This window comes from Euprymna scolopes, chromosome 46, assembly GCF_053919585.1.
Source record: "Euprymna scolopes isolate OS-2025 chromosome 46, ASM5391958v1, whole genome shotgun sequence".
Classification (NCBI taxonomy): Eukaryota; Metazoa; Mollusca; class Cephalopoda; order Sepiida; family Sepiolidae; genus Euprymna; species Euprymna scolopes.
Window position 1 is genome coordinate 17,760,957 of NC_136527.1, and position 20,000 is coordinate 17,780,956.

Here is a 20,000-nt window from a genome sequence, read left to right on the forward strand (position 1 = left end):
CTACCTATACCTACATCCCCTCTTGTTTGGACTTAGAAATTTTCAATTGAATACACGTTGACATGTCTTGGTCTATAGGATTCTCATCTACCTATACCTACATCCCCTCTTGTTTGGACTTGGAAATTTTCAATTGAATACACGTTGACATGTCTTGGTCTATTAGCTTCTCATCTACCTATACCTACATCCCCTCTTGTTTGGACTTAGAAATTTTCATTTGAATACACATTGACACGTCTTGGTCTATTAGCTTCTCATCTACCTATACCTACATCCCCTCTTGTTTGGACTTAGAATTTTTCAATTGAATACACGTTGACATGTCTTGGTCTGGATATGAGAAGAACGACCTTTGAAAATAATGAAAGCCAATTCTACCGACCTGTAAATGAAGGAAAAACAAAAACAGAATCGGACCCGATGGAAACAAAACGCTACTGGAGCCAGATATGAGAAGAACGAAAGGAACATAACAGAAAAGCAGAATGGCTGAAAAAAAAAAATGAAGGAAGCAATAAACAGCAAATTTTTCAACTTCTTCCTTAAGAATAGCAGAAGATTGAAAATCAATCAGTTCATCTTTTACTGGATTATCATCTTTTATTTTTGAAAGTTCAATGGCAAAAGGTCTTATTACCCATCTCTATGTTGGAATCATGTATTTTGAAAAGTAGTCAGCAAAGTAATTCTTCAAGATATTCAAATGATTAGTAATATCTTCATTTACCCAAAGTAACACTCTAGGACTTTCGCTAATGACCTCATCCAAATTATTTACCTCCGACTATACAATTTTTTTACTCCCTAGGAGTAAATTTACTTCTGGTTGAGAAACTCTGCTCGAAATAGGCATATATTGCCTTATTTCAATTGTGGTTATTAAGTTATTGAATTATCTGCCCTTGATTTTTTTTTTTTTTAAATTTTTAAAGTAGACTTTATAATATAAAAAAACTCGTAATTTCTCCTTTAAAGGTGGGTTGTTTATTTTCTTTATGGATTATACTTCATTTACCCAAAGTAACACTCCAGGACTTTCGCTAATGACCTCATCCAAATTATTTACCTCCGACTATACAATTTTTTTACTCCCTAGGAGTAAATTTACTTCTGGTTGAGAAACTCTGCTCGAAATAGGCATAGATTGCCTCATTTCAATTGTTGGCTATTAAGTTATTGAATTATCTGCCCTTGATTTTTTTTTTTTTTTTAAATTTTTAAAGTAGACTTTATAATATAAAAAACTCGTAATTTCTCCTTTAAAGGTGGGTTGTTTATTTTCTTTATGGATTATACTTCCAAAATAAACTATTAAAGTTGTTTTAAAAGTAATAGAAATATTATTTTATTTTTTACAAAACAGTAATGAATTTTACAAACTCAATATTTTTCAATTTTTAAACTTTAAAAATCTATAAAATTTTTTCTATTGATTCTATTTTTACGATATTTTAAGGATCAATGTGAAATTTTATACTCTTTCCAATAAACCGAATATAATATTTTAGACAAACGTTTTTTTTTTAATTCAAGCCCCCCCCCCCCCATTTTCAAGTGTCTGTTAAAAAGTAAATAATTAATTTACTCACCAAAGTTTTATGTATCACAAATTGAAGAGAAAAGGTCAATAAATAATATATTCAAATTTAAAACAAAAAAGTAGTGTTTTTAGAAATTTAACTGTGAAGGAACTTAGCCATGGCATGGATCGACTATAAGAAAGCAAATGATAGAATTTGTTTTTTTAATCTACTGAATTGAAGTAAGTGTCGGTTTTTGTATTCCAAATTTAAGATTTTACTTTGAATATTTTCTTTTCGGTTTTTCTTGCTGTATTTTTGTTAAGGTTATACACGTTCCTTTTTTTTTTATTTCTATTTTGTCTGATGTACGTTCAAATATTTTTTGTAAACATTCGAATGATTCAAATCTTGTTTGAAATGGGTCCATTCTTATTTCAGTATTTTTTGTGCTTCTTACAGCAAATTGAAGAAGGAACAGAGAATGAAATCAGCAAGGAAACCCTCAAGATAACTCTACGAAAAATGGCCAACTGGAGAGCACCAGCTCATGACGGAATACATGCCTATTGGTTTAAGAAATTCACAGCACTACATGAAAGGCTAGTTCAGCAACTGAAAAGATGCATCCACGAAGCACAAGTACCAGAAAAACGGACCATCCCCAGCAACTACAGACCCATAACCTGCTTACCTACAATGTGGAAAATACTAACTGCACAACTGAGAGGACAAATTTTATGTTAAAAATGAAAAAGAGGAACACATGAGATATTATACATAGACCAAAAGATTCTGAAAGAAGGTCAAAAGTAGAAAAAGGAACTTAGCCATGGCATGGATCGACTATAAGAACTTAGCCATGGCATAGATCGATTATAAGAAAGCAAATGATAGAATTTTGCAAGCATGGATAACAGAATGCCTGAGGATGTACAAAATACCTTATAATATAACCAATTTGATAGAAAATGCAATGAGAACACAAAGACTTGAACTGACAGCTGATGAAAAACACAAAACTGAAATCAAAATACAAAGAAGATTATTCACTATCATCATTACTGTTCTTTTTTTTTTTTTTACATGGTGGTCACCACTTATCAAGGCCCGGAAGCCACTCAGGGATAAGGGTTATTGCAAGTACAGTACGTTAGTGTGGAGATTTATTGAAGTGTTTACTTGAGGTGGCGGTTCATTAGGAATTTGTTTATGTTGGACTTGAAGACATCCAGGTTGTAGTCAGGTGGGAAGCAGGCAGACGGAACAGAGTTCCACAGGCGTGCAGTTCTAAGAAAGAAGCTTTGTTCATGGAATCTACGTTTTGATTTAGGCACAGATAAAGAGTGGGGAAAATTTTTGACAGTGGATTCAGCTAGACGGGTGTTTTTCGTGAAAGAATGGCGAGGGGGGAACCAGAGATTGGAGTTCAGACGAGCACCTGCTATGGAAATAACGATAAAACAAGGATAGACTCGCAACGTCTCTTCTGTGGGAGAGAGGTTGCCGGGAATAGAAAAGGGCATCCCCCACTAAGCCACAAAGTCTATTTTGTACTCTGTCAACGCAGGATAGGCTGTTTTTAGCAGCTCCTGCCCAGATATGGCAAAAGTATTCCATCCTTGGACGTACTTGGCTTTTATATAGATAGAGAATTGCATCAGTAGTGAGATATCTTCTGGAGCGGTAGAAGAATCCCACCATCTTTCCAGCGACCTTGGCAACAGACTTGATGTACGTGTTCCATTTCAGATCAGGAGTAAAGGTCAAACCCAGAAGCTTGTCAAAACATGGGGCTTCTCCTAGACGAGAGCCATCCATTTCAATTGATGCCAGATGGGGATCAGAGCGTTGATGATGTAAAGATAGGAGCTTGGTTTTAGATGCATTAAAGGTAACCAGCCATGTCTTCCCCCACTGAACCATGCGATCGAGATCAGAGGAGAGAGAATCAGAGAGAACTCTGTCATTTACAGCCTTTGATGTGTTGCCGTAGATGGTCGTGTCATCAGCATAGATGTCAACGAATGATTTAAGTATATGTTTAAGGAGATCATTGATGTAGATCAGGAAGAGAGTTGGGCCCAGGATTGACCCTTGAAGAACTCCAGAATTAATACTGCAGGCCTCTGATTTTTGTCCAATGACCACTACTCTTATCAGGGAGAAATGATTTAATGCTTGAGAAAACATTTCATGTTCATTATAGTCATGATGCCCCTGAATAATATCCTAAGAAAATGCCAAGCTGGATACAAGTTCACCAATATAGAAGAAAGAATGAACCACCTAATGTACATGGATGACCTGAAACTGTTTGCAAAAACAAAGACAGAACTAGAAGCGTTAATAAATACAACCAGAATTTTTAGCCAGGATATATCAAAATGGAATTCGGTATGGAAAATTGTGCACTGCTCACCATGGCGAGGGGAAAACTAGAAGCAGCAGAAGGTACAGTACTGCCCAATCAAACAGAAATGAGGACACTAGGTGAACATGATAGCTACAAATACTTGGGAGTGCTGGAAGCAGACGCCATCAAAGCAACGGAAATTAAAGGCAAAATAGGAAAGGAATACCTCAGATGCCTATGTAAAAAAAAACAAAAAAACTCCTTGAAACTAACCTAAATAGTTGAAACCTAATTAAAGGAATAAACACGTGGGCAGTGTCACTAATAAGATACTCTGGACCGTTTATAAGCTGGACGACAGAAAAACTAAGGAATCTCGACCAGAAAACCAGGAAACTCATGAGTATGTACACTGCATTACACCCAAAGGATGACACTGACCGACTATTTGTGAAAAGAAAAGATGGTGGAAGAGGGCTAATCAGTATAAAATACTGTGTAAATAACACAAAAAAGGGTTAGAAAAATGCATAATGCAAAGCACCAAAAGAATAATTACTGCAGCAAGAGACACAGAAGAAACAAACAAAAAGGGACGATTCATACGGATTACATAAGAAGAAACTAACAAAAACACTTGGGAATGGCTACAAAATGAAAACCTAAAGAGGGAATCTGAATCACTAATAACAGCTGCACAAGATAACACAATTAGAACCAACCACATCAAAGCAAGGATCGACAAGAACAAGAAAACAGCAAATGCAGACTCTGCAGACAAAGAGACGAAACAATAAACCACATAATAAATGAATGCTCAAATGGGGAAGGCAGTACATCGGCAATTATGTAAACAATTGCATCTTGAACACAAAAATAAAAAGTACAAACATAAACCGGCAGCAAGACTGGAAAATGAAAGTCACAAGATCCTATGCGGCATTGATATACAAACAGATAAAACCATCCAAGCAAGAAGACCGGATGTCATAATAGTTAACAAGAAGGAAAAGTTCTGCCAGATTGTAGATTTTGCCGTTCTAGCAGGTGATAGGGAGGGGGGGCACAAGTGCAACGAGTTCATCAGAACACATTCCATTAAAATATTTGTAAAAGAGGCACAGAGATGCAACATTGCAGCGATGAGTAAGGGGTTGGAGCTTAGGTGATAAAAGATATTTTGAACTCTGCCTTGACAGAGATCAAAATAGACTCCGTAATCTAGTGGGGGATGCACTTTTCTCTTCCTTGCAACCTCTTTCCACACAAAAAGATGTTGCGAGCCTGCCTCTGCTTTATCATGGCAAGTGCTCGTCTTGCTCCAATCGATGGTATCCTCTGATTTGACTTTCACGAAAAACACTCGTCTAGCTGAAAACACTATCAATAATTTCCGCCACTCTTTATCTGGGCCTGAACCTAAATGTAGATTCCATGAACAAAGCTTCTTTCTTAGAACTGCACGCCTGTTGAACTCTGTTCCGTTTTCCTGCTTTCCAACTGACTGCAACCTGGTTGTCTTCAAGTCCAATGAAAACAAATTCTTGATGAGCCGTTTCCTTAAATAATCCAATTTACCAAATTTCCATTAGAACGATGACTATAATATTTCCACTACTAAGGATAAACACGCATTAATCATTATCCTTGAGTGGCCCCCGGGCCTTGATAAGTGGTGATTTCTTTGTAAAAAAAAAACACCATGTAAACAATAATAGATGTTATGTCGTTTGATTTATTGGCTACCGTCTGAGAATTCAGTGACTCGGTCAGAAGAATAATCCTTACAGCCGTGGTATTTCAAGACTAAGGTTAATAGACGCCTCCTATGTTTAAGATAATCATCTTTCGTTCTCTTTTTTCTCCTTGCATTAAGTGGCTTCATGTCTAGTCTGGAGCAACTTCCATCAAAACAAGGCCGATAGCCATTAGTCGCGTGCTTTCGTGTAATGAAAGAATGCGTGAATGTAGGATTGACATGAAATTCTTAAAAATAAACTAAAATGACCAAAAAATGGTCTAAAATGACTTAAATAAATAAAAAGTAAATGACTTAGAATGAACTTAAGGATGAATTGAATGACCTTAAGAATGACGAATGCTTAAAAAATAATTGGAATCCTTCAAAAACAACTTGAATGATCTGGAGAATGACTTGAATGGCTTTGAGACTGACTGATTGTAAAGTGGGTGATCATTTTACATTAAATTAATACAGAAAAGTGATCCCCCACTTTATATCACAATAAGTACAGCATGTAGTAAGAACAGATTCTACACTTTGATCTTGGCCAAAAGGCCAAGAAAAGCAGCATTTATTTGCTCCCCCACCGAGCAAATTAGGCACAAGGCCGATTTTAATGTGAGGAGTGAAGGGGAAATGGGGACCAACTCCCCGGGGAGTAGGGGAGCTGGATAGTGACAATTGGTATGAAAGGTTGCCCCTACATTGACCAAGGTCTTACCGACAGACTGATCGACCGACCGACAAACCGACCGACGGAGTGACTTATAGAGTTGCTTGCACACGACTAAAAACAAAAATAAATGAATTAACAAAAATAAATCCGAAAACAAAAAAATGGAGAATAAATTCAAGACGTACTTCATTTGCTGTTCAACCGTTTGCAGATGATGGTCAAGAATTGGGGCCAACACTTGAACAGTTCTGCTCTCCTCCGCGCTTGCTGGACGCACGGAAAGGCACATCAGCTTGCCTTCCTCCTTGTTGGCCAATCCGATGCACCTGTCAGGGAGAGAAGGAAAATGAATAAGTGCCGGTCAGCGCCGGTCAGCGAAGAAAATGGCGACGGAATGATTAATAAAAGGTCAAAGGGCAATATCACCCATCTATCTTGCCACGGCGGTGTGAATATGAATTTTGATTACCTCTTTCTCTCAACATTTATAACAGTATGTTTACGTGAGTGTGCTTGGGTGTGGCTGAGAGAGAGAGAGAGAGAGAGAGAGAGCATTTCTTCTATTTTTATATGAAAACACGTCTCAAAATATAATATGGAATATACAGTGTAATAATGCTGACACATCGGTTCTCATGAGATCACAGAAGTTAAGCAATGATAAGACCGGCCAGTAGCCGATGGGTGACCATTTGGGAATACAACACACTGCATATGCTTTCTGTTTATCTCGGTCCTGGAAATGACCTTAAACTATAGCCGATGGTGAGGCCCCAGCTTGTGGGTTTTGGGGAGTGTGTAGCCACTCTTTAATTGCCATTGCTCCCAGGTCCATTCTGACCCGGAGTGGTACTACCTGTTAGGGTCCCAACTATGGGTTAAATAGAAACTGACTTGAATAAACATATTCTACTAAAACACTTTTCTTCCAAATCACTGGATTCGGCATTAAATAACCTGAAAAGGGTTGATATGCCGTAAAACAAAACAACCAACCAAACAATCCGCTTATCTCGGCATTGTTTCCAATCATCCTGGATATATATATATATATATATATATATATATATATATATTTAAATAAGGGGGTAGTCACCAACAATGTGTATTTTTTAACATTATTTTATTATTCCGTATCTTGGTTTTTCATTGAGAATTATGTTTGGATCATTGTAATAATGTTTTTAAGTCATTGAAATCATTTTTACCCGCGTTTCAGACGTTCTGTGAAGCGTCCTCGTCAGAAATTATTTTCAAAATGTGTTGGAGATGTAAAAATAGCAATTTCGTAGTTCATTTGAAGTGTTTCTAAGGGGTGGAAGCGTGTAAGTGTCTACTATTCATTGGAATGTTCAATTTTTATTACTCTTTTATTGTGCTGTGTCGAGGCCGCTGACTTCGGCTGTGGTCACTCCTGTGTTGTGTTTCTCTCTCTCACTCTCTCTTTCTGCTTGTGTTTTTTTCTTTTCTTTTAGGGTAGTGTGTGTGTGTGTTTTCTTTTATTGGTTTGAGAAAATATAGATAGATAGATAAATAGATAGATAAATAGATAAGTTCATTCATTCAAGAAGAAAGAAAAACATACTGAAGATGAAGTATATCTTCGAAATATATTTATGAATTTCAATATAAATTTCAAACAAAATAAATGTCGGTTTATTTTGTAATAATGCGGTGTTTTGTCTTCTAACGTATATAATACGTATTTTATTTTATTGAAACCCAACCAGCGCTTCTATCAAACAAAAATCTTAACATTATATATATATATATATATATAACTACTTAATTTACTCACATAAAATTAATATACAAAAGTATAGATTTATGCGTAAACTTTAAGTATTTACTTCAAAAGTGCTCAATACGTAGGTAGAGCTAGTTAGTAATTTATAAAATATATAAGGCGATTAAGCTACACTGAATATTCCACGTTTCATCCACTCTTCGAATCTTCAGCGCATAAGCCTGAAGAGTCCTAGAGTGGATGAAACGCGGAATATTCAGTGTAGCTTAATCGCCATATATATTTTATAAATTACTATATATATATATATATATATTGAGTAAAATGATTGATAATTTATAATTAAAATTAAAAATTAAAAATAGCTTTCACAAGGAAAAACAAACAAAATCAATAAATTGTACAATCGTTTCGGAAACGATGTTTTTATTGAGATAGACAATAAGTCTTGGACAATAATTTTATCATTTGATTTTATAAAACAAAGTGTCCTCATCAACAGAAATAAAACTAGCATTTTTTAAGTAAGGCAGATATATCTGGAAAATATTTAAAATATAAAGAAAAACAGATACTTATTTTGATGTTGATAAAATAAAATATAATAAAAGATAAAATAGAATAAAATAAAATCGGGTGGAAAAGTAAGGTTAAGAGGGGATATCTTTAATATTTCTTATAAAAATATTAATCGTCCGCCTTTAAAGCCCGTAAGTATCATCATTCATTGGGATGTAGTTTATGAATGGTCTAAAATGTTGATATATACAAAATTCAAAGGAAACGCTAATAAAATAATATTACCAGTTTAAAATCGTTGGAAACGCTATATTTGAATTTATCTTAAATTATAAACCGAGATAACTGCCATTATTGTTCAAAGGGAGATAATCACTAATTACTTATAAATTAGTTACTTTTATATAATGTTTTTGAATAGAAAGAAAAAAGATGGGGGGGGGATTCCTAACGGGAAAAACATGCGAGAAACATTTACATGGGCTAGGTAAATGTTTCTCGCATGTTTCCCGCCATCTTTTTTCTTTCTATTCAAAAACAAATAAATAATATATATATATATATATATATATATATATATATATATATATATATGTGTGTGTGTGTGTGTGTGCAATATAATCACAACTTACTTGCTTACTTTCTTTAATTTTTAAGTTTTTTTTAATTTTAAAACTTAAAATTTTAAAATTTTACGTTTTTATTTTCTTTTATTTTTATTTCATATTATTATCCTTATTTATTTATCTATTATTTGTCCTAACTTTACTTTATTTACTTAGTATAAATATGGACATGTCTGTATATCAAATATGAATTATGTGGATATATATGTATATATGTATATGATTGTATTTGTGTGCCTATATGTGTCTACCTACTTATAATTTTATTAACACTTATTAATATCTATATTTATGTAATTGCATATACGTGTGTAAGAGTGGATGCACATGTATGTATGTGTGTATGTACATCTACTTTTGTGTATGTATATATATATGTATGTATGTATATGTATGTATGTATATATATGTCAGGTCATGTCATGTGCTACTGGTACCATGTAACCCAGTACTACCTGCCTCATGGTCGGGTCACCGGCGACTAAACTGGTTCCCCCACCAGACTTGTTTGGTGAGGAGGGCGGCTAGTCTCCCTGAAGGATTAAAAACAAGACTTTCCAAAGGGCGAATGAACTTGTGGTCAGGTCATGTCATGTGCTACTGGTACCATGTAACCTAGTACTACCTGCCTCATGTGGTGAAGGCAACCTTTCTAGGAGAAGCAAATCTCTGATTTAAAAAACCATAAAGCGGAAGACCAGTACCCGCATTAAGCTGGTCTGCAGTTTAATTTGTTGCTGGCTATCTTGCTCTTGCTTGTTGCTGGATCTCAACATTTTGAACCGAGAGAGAGACTTAGCTGTCGTACAAAGCTAAGACTCTGTAACATCATATTTGTATAGATACTCCCTCAGGCATTTGGGCTCATGGATTTTAAATGTCTGAGGGAGTGGCACTCGTCTGACAAGACGTTGCAATCATCATCATCATGTGTGTATGTGTATGTGTATGTGTTTATATGTGTGTGTATGAGTGTGTATATATGTATGTGTGCATGTGTGTATGTATGTGTCTATATATGTGTGTATACCTGATCTCCACATATACTTATATGAGTTGGCCTGTGTGTATATGTATGCATGTATATGTGTATATGTGCCTATATACTTTTATGAGTGTACATATATGCATAAGAATTGTGTATATGTGTGTGTATGTCTACTTATGAACCCATATATGTTTGCATTTACTTTGTTTATACATGTGTGCGTGTACGTATGTGTCTGTATGTGGTTGCCTAGAAGTGTACATATGTATATATAAGTATCTATGTGAATGTGCGCGTGCGTTAACCTATGTAATATAAAATAAACCCATTATAAACAGCAAGGAAAAAGCCAACATGCAACGACAAACCTTTAAACGAACATCGTACGTGTCAAAAAAAATGACATCTACACTAACCCTTTCCCTCTCTCCCTCTCTTTCCCTCTCGCTCTACCCCTCTTTCTCTCTCGTTCCCCCTCTCTCTCCCTCTCCCATCTATTCAATATACCTTACGAAAAAAAAACAAAAGCCAGTTAAAATTTTAAACCAAAATATTGAAACTCCCCTCCTCTTCTTACCCCCCTCACTTTTCTCTTTATCATCTTCTCTCCACCTCCCCATCACTATATCCATATATCACCACCCACGCCTACCTGAATCTGCTACCCCCACACATACAATACAATTGAATGTATCTTTAACCTTCAAAACTGAAATATTGCCAACACCCGCCTCTCCCCTTCCACTTTTCTTTCTTTTTTTTCTTAAAAACACCTTTTTTCCAATGACTAACAACCACTTTTGCGAGGCCTGACGAAGCTGTCGGATCATAAATATGATCCAACATCGGAAACATATGTAGCCAAACAGATAAAACGGTAATAAAAAAATAAAACACATATTTGCTCTGCAATAGTACTGAGCACTCTCTTCAAGTTTTTACTAATTACCAGTTTTACCATATAAGTTATAAAATATATATGGCAATTAAGCTGCACTGAATATTCCGCATTTCATCCACTCTAGGACTCTTATGCGCATAAGCCTGAAGAGTCCTAGAGTGGATGAAACACGGGATATTCAGTGTAGCTTAATCGCCATATATATTTTATAACTTACTAACTAGCTCTACCTAAGTATTGAGCACTTTTGAAGTAAATACTTAAAGTTTACGCATAAATCTATACTTTCGTATATTAATTCTATGTGAGTAAATTAAGTAGTTATATATATATATATATATATATATATATATATATATCTCAAAAATGGTAATTAGTAAAAACCTCAAGAGAGTGCTCAATACTATTGCAAATATATTTTCTCTTACGTTTCAGCTTCTTAGTTACACATGTTTTGATTACGATCTGATACGTTCATCAGCTTTACAGCCTATCGAGATAATGAAAAGCTCAATATACTACTAGATAGAGCAATTAAAGAAATAGAAAAGAAAATAGATGATAAAAATTGATAAGGAAAGAGAAAGAAAAGGGAGAGAGAAAATAGGAGAGAGAGAGAGGGAAAGAGAAAATAAGAGACAGAGAGGGAGAGCAGATGATACAGTGAAGGATATTTTGTTGCATGTATTAATTCATTTGTGTGCGTAGGCGTGAGTGTGTGCATACATCAAAATTAATTGATGATTGCCTCACCACCACCACCACCACCACACCACCACCACCACCAATATCATTCTACTTCATATAAGATCGATTTTTTCTATCGTTCCAAACACTTTTCACCTGAGGCTATTCTTTATCTCTACAAATCTACTATCGGTGCATTCTGTACAGGGTGGAACGATAAAATTGTCGCCAAAGAAAAGACATGATTCCATTTCCGTTTGATGAAAAGCGTTTATCTTATTTTTATTCATGACTATCACTTTTTTCTTTTTTTTAACACGGTGGTCACCACTTGTCAAGGCCCGGAAGCCACTCAGGGATAAGGGTTATTGCAAGTACAGTACGTTAGTGTGGAGATTTATTGAAGTGTTTACTTGAGGTGGCGGTTCATTAGGAATTTGTTTACGTTGGACTTGAACACATCCAGGTTGTAGTCAGGTGGGAAGCAGGCAGACGGAACAGAGTTCCACAGGCGTGCAGTTCTAAGAAAGAAGCTTTGTTCATGGAATCTACGTTTTGATTTAGGCACAGATAAAGAGTGGGGAAAATTTTTGACAGTGGATTCAGCTAGATGGGTGTTTATTGGCGAGGGGGGACCAGAGATTGGAGTTCAGACGAGCACCTGCCATGGAAATAACAATAAAACAAAGATAGGCTCACAACGTCTCTTCTGTGGTAGAGAGGTTGCAGGGTAGAGAAAAGGGCATCCCCTACTAAACCACGAAGTCTATTTTGTACTCTGTCAAGGCAGGATAGGCTGTTTTAGCAGCTACTGCCCAGATATGGCAGCAGTATTCCATCCTTGGATGTACTTGGTTTTTATATAGATCTACTAGTTGGTTAGTTGTGTACAAATCCTAAGAGCGATAGGAGCCTTCTATCATGTCTGAAAGTGACACAATGTTCAACGAGCGAGATCAGAGATGTGCCGCTGTACGACTCATACTATCTATTGATCCAAGTTTTGACAACAGGACCATTGCCAGCACCTTTAAAATGCGTCGCTGGATTGCCACAAATAACAGGGACTTGCCCAGGGTGATGAAAATAAAGTTTCCGGCCACAGTTATGGTTTTTAGCATGGTTTCAAGTGAGGTCAAAATCATGCCACCTCACATCTTTGAAGGCGGCTTGAAAATCTGTACCTGAATGTGCTGAAGAGAGTGCTGATCCCCTGGTGCAATCAGCTGACCGTTGGCAGACTCTAGGTGTGGCAGAAGGACTCAACGCCGGCCCACATGTCCAAAGCAACCCAGAAGACGTGCTACGATTTTGTACCTTTCTCTGACGGCCCCTTCTCTCCCAACTTGGACCCACTGGACTACTCTGTTTAGTCATACGTCGAGAACATCACCAACATGACCTCCCACAACAACACCAAAGCCAGTCTGATTGCCGTGGAAAAAGCATGTTCCTAGTTTTGGATTCGTAGGAAAGCAGTGATTGAGGCTGAAGGCGGCTACATTAAATTGATGTGAGCTCTACTACGTAATCAAGTTACCTGAATTAATTTTTTCAATAAAAGTTTTATTGTTTATTATGGCGACACTTTAATCACTCTACCCTGTACATACACTGCGTGTCAAATTATTAACGAGATAACATTTTTTTACCAGCTTTCTCTAATTTTTAATTTATCGGTGATTGGTTTACTTTCAGTATTTATTATATCTATGTAGTCGCATTCGTTTGTATCCAGTTTTTTTGTAGTTTTTTTTGTACTGTTTTCTGTGATTAGTTTGTTATATTCTTGTTTATCTATTTTATAAAAATTTATAGTTTTATCTGCTTTTACAAAGATTTTATTAGAGTTGTTCATGTTTTTAATGATTTTGTGTAGTTTCCGTTGGAAATTGTTAGGTTGATTGTTGAATTCTAAGTTTTTAATTACGTTTAAAGTTTGTTTATGTTGGAGTTGAAGACGTCCAAGTTGTAATTAGGTGGGAAACAGGCAAGCGGCAGAGAGTTCCACAGGCGTGCACTTCTAAGAAAGAAGCTTTGTTCATGGAATCTACGTTTGGATTTAGGCACAGATAAAGAGTAGGGAAAATTATTGACAGTAGTTTCAGCCAGACGGGTGTTTCTCGTGAAAGATTGGCGAGGGAGGGGACGAGGGATTGGAGCTCAGACGAGGGATTGGAGCTCAGACGAGCACCTGTGATTAGTTTGTTATATTCTTGTTTATCTATTTTATAAAAGTTTCTAGTTTTATCTGCTTTACAAAGATTATATTAGAGTTGTTTGTGTTTTTAACGATTTTGTGTAGTTTCCGTTGGAAATTGTTAGGTTGATTGTGGAATTCTAAATTTTTAATTACGTTTAAAAGGCCATTTTCTGAAGTTTATCAAAAGGTCTTGTCATTATGTGACTTTTTATCTTTGGGGGAGTTTAAAACAAAATGTTTATGCAAATAATCCTCACAATCTGGACCAACTAAATACTTGAATAAATCTTACTTCCACTTTTATTTGAGTTTAAAAGTACGCTAGTCACAAAATGTTATTTCAATTAATTAAATGAGTTTTTAAATAAAATTTAATAATTTCATTCTTATGTTGCTTTTATTGTTAATGCCATTTTTTTTTTTACATACACTGCGTGTCAATTATTAACGAGATAACATTTTTTTACCAGTTTCAGAAACTTACCGATAGTTTCGTATCAACAGCTTCGGAAATGTTGGCAATGCTGAGCTGCACGTACTGTGAAATTTTCATACTGTTCCTCGCAATGTAAACAACTTGCCATCGTAATTGCTGAATCCACGTTATTTGAGGTGTTTCAAATTATTAACAAGGCAGTTTGTTTTGTCAATAAAATGGGTCGTAAAAGTGGTTTGAGTAGCTCTGAAAAGAGTACTATTACAGGACAGCTAGCAAAAGGTAAAACTACCTTCGAAATATCGAAAATGATAGGAAGGTACCATCAAACCTAGAGTTGTTTCACGCCGTTCTCTACTCCAAATTAAACGTGAAGTTGTTAAGTAGTAAAGTCTTTGCCGAAGCCGGCCTAAAGAATGTCTCAAAAAGTACTCCATGTCGCCTTTTGAAAGAAGTGACAAAGCCTCCATTAAAGCAACATCACATACAAAACTGATTGAAATGGGAAGAGGACAACATGAAAATGGATTTTTCCAAAGTTTTGTTCACGGATGAAGTGTGTGTCACTCTTGATGGCCCAGATGGCTGGAGCAAGGGATGGGTCCTAGATGGACGACATCGTGATCAGCGTTTAAGGCGCCAACAAGATGGTGGTGGTATAATGATTTGGGCCGCGATTATCGGAGATACTTTAGTTGGCCCATAGAGAATCCCAGACGGCGTAAAACTGACGTCAAATGCTTACATAGCTTTTCTGAAAGAACGCTTTGTACCATGGCTGAAGAAGCAAAGGTTGACGTTCAGAAGAACCATTATTTTGATGCAGGATAATGCTCCCTCGCATGCAGCAAACAAAAGCAAAGAATATTTGCAACAACTAGAGTTCTCTGGGCTACGAAAGATGGAGTGGCCTGCGAATTCACCAGATTTTAACCTAATTGAGGACCTTTGGAGTATCATGTAGCGACGCCTCTATGCAAGTGTACGCCAATTTAAAACCAAAGATGAGTTGTGGGATGCTCTCCAAGAAGTATCGCGAGGAATAACTGTTGACGAAATCACAAATTTGACTAATTCAAGTCATTCATAAAAAAGGATCGCATATCCCCTACTAATTATGTCAACGTAGAAATTGCTACGTAGTTATTGTGTTCTAAGCATTTTTCCTAGTTCGTTTGAAAATTATTTCAATAAACAAGTTATGGGTATATTGTGTTTTGTTTTCTCAACCTCGTTAATAACTTGATACTGAAATCAACAGATATTTCTATTTTTGGCCATAGTTTCGCTAATACTGCTTTAAATATTTTTATTTTCTGACTGGAGTTGCTGAATAGTATTGTAAGCACTTTCTCAAAGTTTCATTTAGGGTCTGGTCAACGATGTTCTTTAGTCGCCAGTGACCCGACCATGAGGCAGGTAGTACTGAGTTACATGGTACCAGTAGCATATGACATGACCTGACATATACACACACACACATATATATATATATATATATGTGTATATATATATATATACACATAAATATATATATACATATATGTATATATATAGTTTTATTTTTCCTTTAGTGATTTATATACACACACACACACACACACACACACACACACACACACATATATATTGTGTTTTGTTTTCTCAACCTCGTTAATAACTTGATACACTGAAAGCAACAGATATTCCTATTTTCTGCCATAGTTTCGCTAATACTGTTTTAAATACTTTATTGTAAGCACTTTCTCACAGTTTCATGGATTTTTATTCACACGTTTCTTAAATATTAAAAGAATGTAAACTCGTTAATAATTTGCTACACAGTATATATATATATATATATATATATATATATATATATATATATAAATAAATAGATGTTGTTTTGTTTTGGTTTTAGCAATATGTTTTGAATGAATTATTTAATAATTTTCCATTTTAACCAATTTGGTACCCCCACATGGGGAGCGGTATATATATATTATTTTTAAAATGTAATTATCCACTGACACGTGTTTCGTCGTCTACGACTCATCAGAGTGGCTGTATCTAGTGAGATTCGAAATCGGGACCCAACGGTAATGAGCCTAAACCCTTACCCCTGGACCATCTTACATTTTAAAAATAATATATATATATATATATATATATATATATATATATATATATATAACTACTTAATTTACTCACATAAAATTAATATACGAAAGTATAGATTTATGTGTAAACTTTAAGTATTTACTTCAAAAGTGCTCAATACGTAGGTAGAGCTAGTTAGTAAATTATAAAATATATATGGCGATTAAGCTACACTGAATATTCCACGTTTCATCCACTCTAGGACTCTTCAGGCTTATGCGCGAATTCTGTGATTGTTTGTCGTTTTATATGATAGGAAGGGCGCGATGGATACTAGAAAACTGATTGGCTAACTAAAATCTCAATAGAAGATGCACATATAAAAACGACAAACAACCACAGAATTCGCGCATAGGCCTGAAGAGTCCTAGAGTGGATGAAACGCGGAATATTCAGTGTAGCTTAATTGCCATATATATTTTATAACTTACTATCTATATGTATATATATAGAGAGAAAGAGATAGATAGATAGATAGATATTTCTTATTCCATGGTGTTTCAAAGAATGGCTTCTATCTTGAAATGAAATTGAGAAAACAAAACACCAGTACAAATATTTGAAAATATATTTTTGATATGATGAACTGCATGAACCTGTTCCATTTCAGAAACGGAAAAAATCGTTGAAGATTAAAAAAAAAAAAATGGGAAGAAAAAGCGTTGTGAAGAGAGTAAGATTTTATTATAACGTCATATAGCCGTTAATATATTTTAAAATATATGATGCAATTCATATTCTTTTTTGGGACATGGAATAAAATAAATTATTGTCAATTTTTGAAATCACTTTTTCCATAGCTACCAACGCAATAGATGCACTGAGACTAAAGCTGCTTTCAGGACTGCCAGCAACCACTGTAAAAGAGTAATAAAAAATGCAAGAGAGCTATATGCCCAGTCTGTTAAATCCAAGGTAGCTGATCAGCGGCAAATAACAAATAGGATCCTGAACAGAAGTGTGCGTTCTATCCCAACCATTATCAATGGACCAGAGGTCATCTCGTCAGCGTCAGACAAGGCCAAACTATTTGCAAAGAACTTTGCAGCTAATTCTACCCTATGCAAGGAAGGCCATCAACTTCCCATATCTCCTCCTATAACACAGAACAAGCTAGGTAACATACAAATATCCGTGCATGAGGTCGCCAAGCTAATCAAGAACCTAGATTCCAGCAAAGCAACTGGCCCTGATGGCATCCAATTATAGTGTTAAAAAAGCTTCAACCAGAACTTGCTCCCATACTTACGAAACTATTTAAGCGCTGCCTTAAGGAGAAGTGCTTTCCGACCCCCTGGAAGACCTCATCAGTTTGCCCTGTATTTAAGAATTCAGGTGATAAGTCATCTCCCTCTCAGTACAGACCAATAAGTCTCCTGTGTGTTATGAGTAAGTTGCTGGAATCCATATTAAATAGAGAAATAGTCAACCACCTCAGCAGGAATAACCTTCTTAGTGACACACAATATGGTTTCTGCTCTGCAAGATCTACCGCAGATGTGCTGATGGTTATATCCCACAGGATTAGTGAATCTCTTGACAAAGGCTTCCTTTCTAGGGCAATTGCTCTTGACATATCAAAGGCCTTCGACAAGGTATGGCATAAGGGTCTACTTCACAAGATTTCCAGCTACAGTATAACTGGAAATGTTTTCTCAATCATTAAATCATTTCTCTCCGATAGGCTCATAAGAGTAGTGGTAGATGGACAAAAATCGGAGGCCTACAATATAAATGCTGGAGTCCCTCAGGGGTCAATCCTGGGCCCAACTCTCTTCCTGATCTACATCAATGACCTCCCTAAACACATACTTAAATCATTCGTTGACATCTATGCTGATGACACGACCATCTACAGCAACACATCAAAGGCTGTAAATGACAAAGTTCTCTCTGATTCTCTCTCCTCTGATCTCGAGCGCGTGGTTCAGTGGGGGAAGATGTGGCTGGTTACCTTTAATGCATCCAAAACCAAACTCTTATCCTTACATCATCAACGCTCTGATCCCCATCTGGCATCAATTGTGATGGATTGCTCTCGTCTGGGTGAGGCCCCGTGTTTTGACAAGCTTCTGGGTTTGATCTTTACTCCTGATCTGAAATGGAACACGTACATCAAGTCTGTTGCCAAGGATGCTGGAAAGATGGTGGGATCCTTCTACCGCTCCAGAAGATATCTCACTACTGATGCAATTCTCTATCTATATAAAAGCCAAGTACGTCCAAGGATGGAATACTGTTGCCATATCTGGGCAGGAGCTGCTAAAAACAGCCTATCCTGCCTTGACAGAGTACAAAATAGACTTTGTGGCTTAGTGGGGGATGCCCTTTTCTCTACCCTGAAAGCTCTCTCCCACAGAAGAGACGTTGCGAGCCTATCCTTGTTTTATCGTTATTTCCATGGCAGGTGCTCGTCTGAACTCCAATCTCTGGTCCCCCCTTGCCAATCTTTCACGAAAAACACCTGTCTAGCTGAATCCACTATCAAAAATTTCCCCCACTCTATATCTGTGCCTAAATCAAAACATGGATTCCATGAACAAAGCTTCTTTCTTAGAACTGCACGCCTGTGGAACTCTGTTCCGTCTGCCTGCTTCCCACTGGACTACAACTTGGATGTCTTCAAGTCCAACGTTAACAAATTCCTAATGAACCGCCCCCTTAAGTAAACACTTCATCAAATCTCAACACTAACGTAATGTACTTGCAATAACCCTTATCCCTGAGTGGCTTCCGGGCCTTGATAAGTTGTGATCACTGTGTAAAAAAAAAAAACAAATTCTAATTTACAAAGTTTAAATTGAATTTCTTTTATCCATGTTCTATCTTGAATATTCAGCTTTTTCATTCGGTCAGGATTGTTCTATAAATATTAGTATTAATATTTATACTTGCTTAGAGTTTAAAGAATTATTCGATTTGTAAATTTGAACATTTTTTTGAATTTGAATACTGTTGTGTCTGCACAAATAATTAACAAGAACACGGAAAATAAAGGTATACAATAATATATTAGGAAGAAAAGTTATATACATATTTACATGCCTTCAGATATACTTCAGTTGGAGATATTCCGGCAGGTGGCGTGTTGCATGTCTTACCGGAGGCAGCATAAGCGTCTTGCCTATTTGCCGGACTCACCCGCCTATGTTAATTAGTAGGCGTCTCCACAACACCCCCTCCCAAGATTTAAAGTCGTGTACATTTCAATATCTTGTCCTCGTGTGGTTCATTATAATTGGTTCTGTAAACTTTCTTTTCCTTCCCGATCTTCTCAGTTCGGGCATGGTTTGTGGTGGTTCGATATCAAACGCTTCGTATAGTATATCAATTGGATCTTCCTTTTCATCAGGTTTGTCATGTTCGTTGTCTTTTATATGACGTTTTCTAAATTGATTTTGATGTCTTTTGTGTATCCCTTTTGGATCTTTTATCATCTAGACCAAGTCGCCGAT

General features: G+C 36.1%; 1 protein-coding gene and 1 pseudogene across 3 annotated transcripts in view; both read right to left on the bottom strand.

Annotated features, from left to right (window-relative positions):
- Positions 1-20,000, bottom strand: part of LOC145271119 (uncharacterized) — a 310,201-nt gene that overhangs the window by 67,900 nt on the left and 222,301 nt on the right. For all 3 annotated transcript variants that reach the window (XM_080126661.1, XM_080126659.1, XM_080126658.1), the window contains one exon: positions 6,485-6,625. In XM_080126661.1, coding sequence (XP_079982787.1) covers positions 6,485-6,625 — 141 coding nt within the window. The remainder of the gene's footprint in view (positions 1-6,484; positions 6,626-20,000) is intronic.
- LOC145271781 (U2 spliceosomal RNA) lies at positions 6,065-6,190 on the bottom strand (annotated as a pseudogene).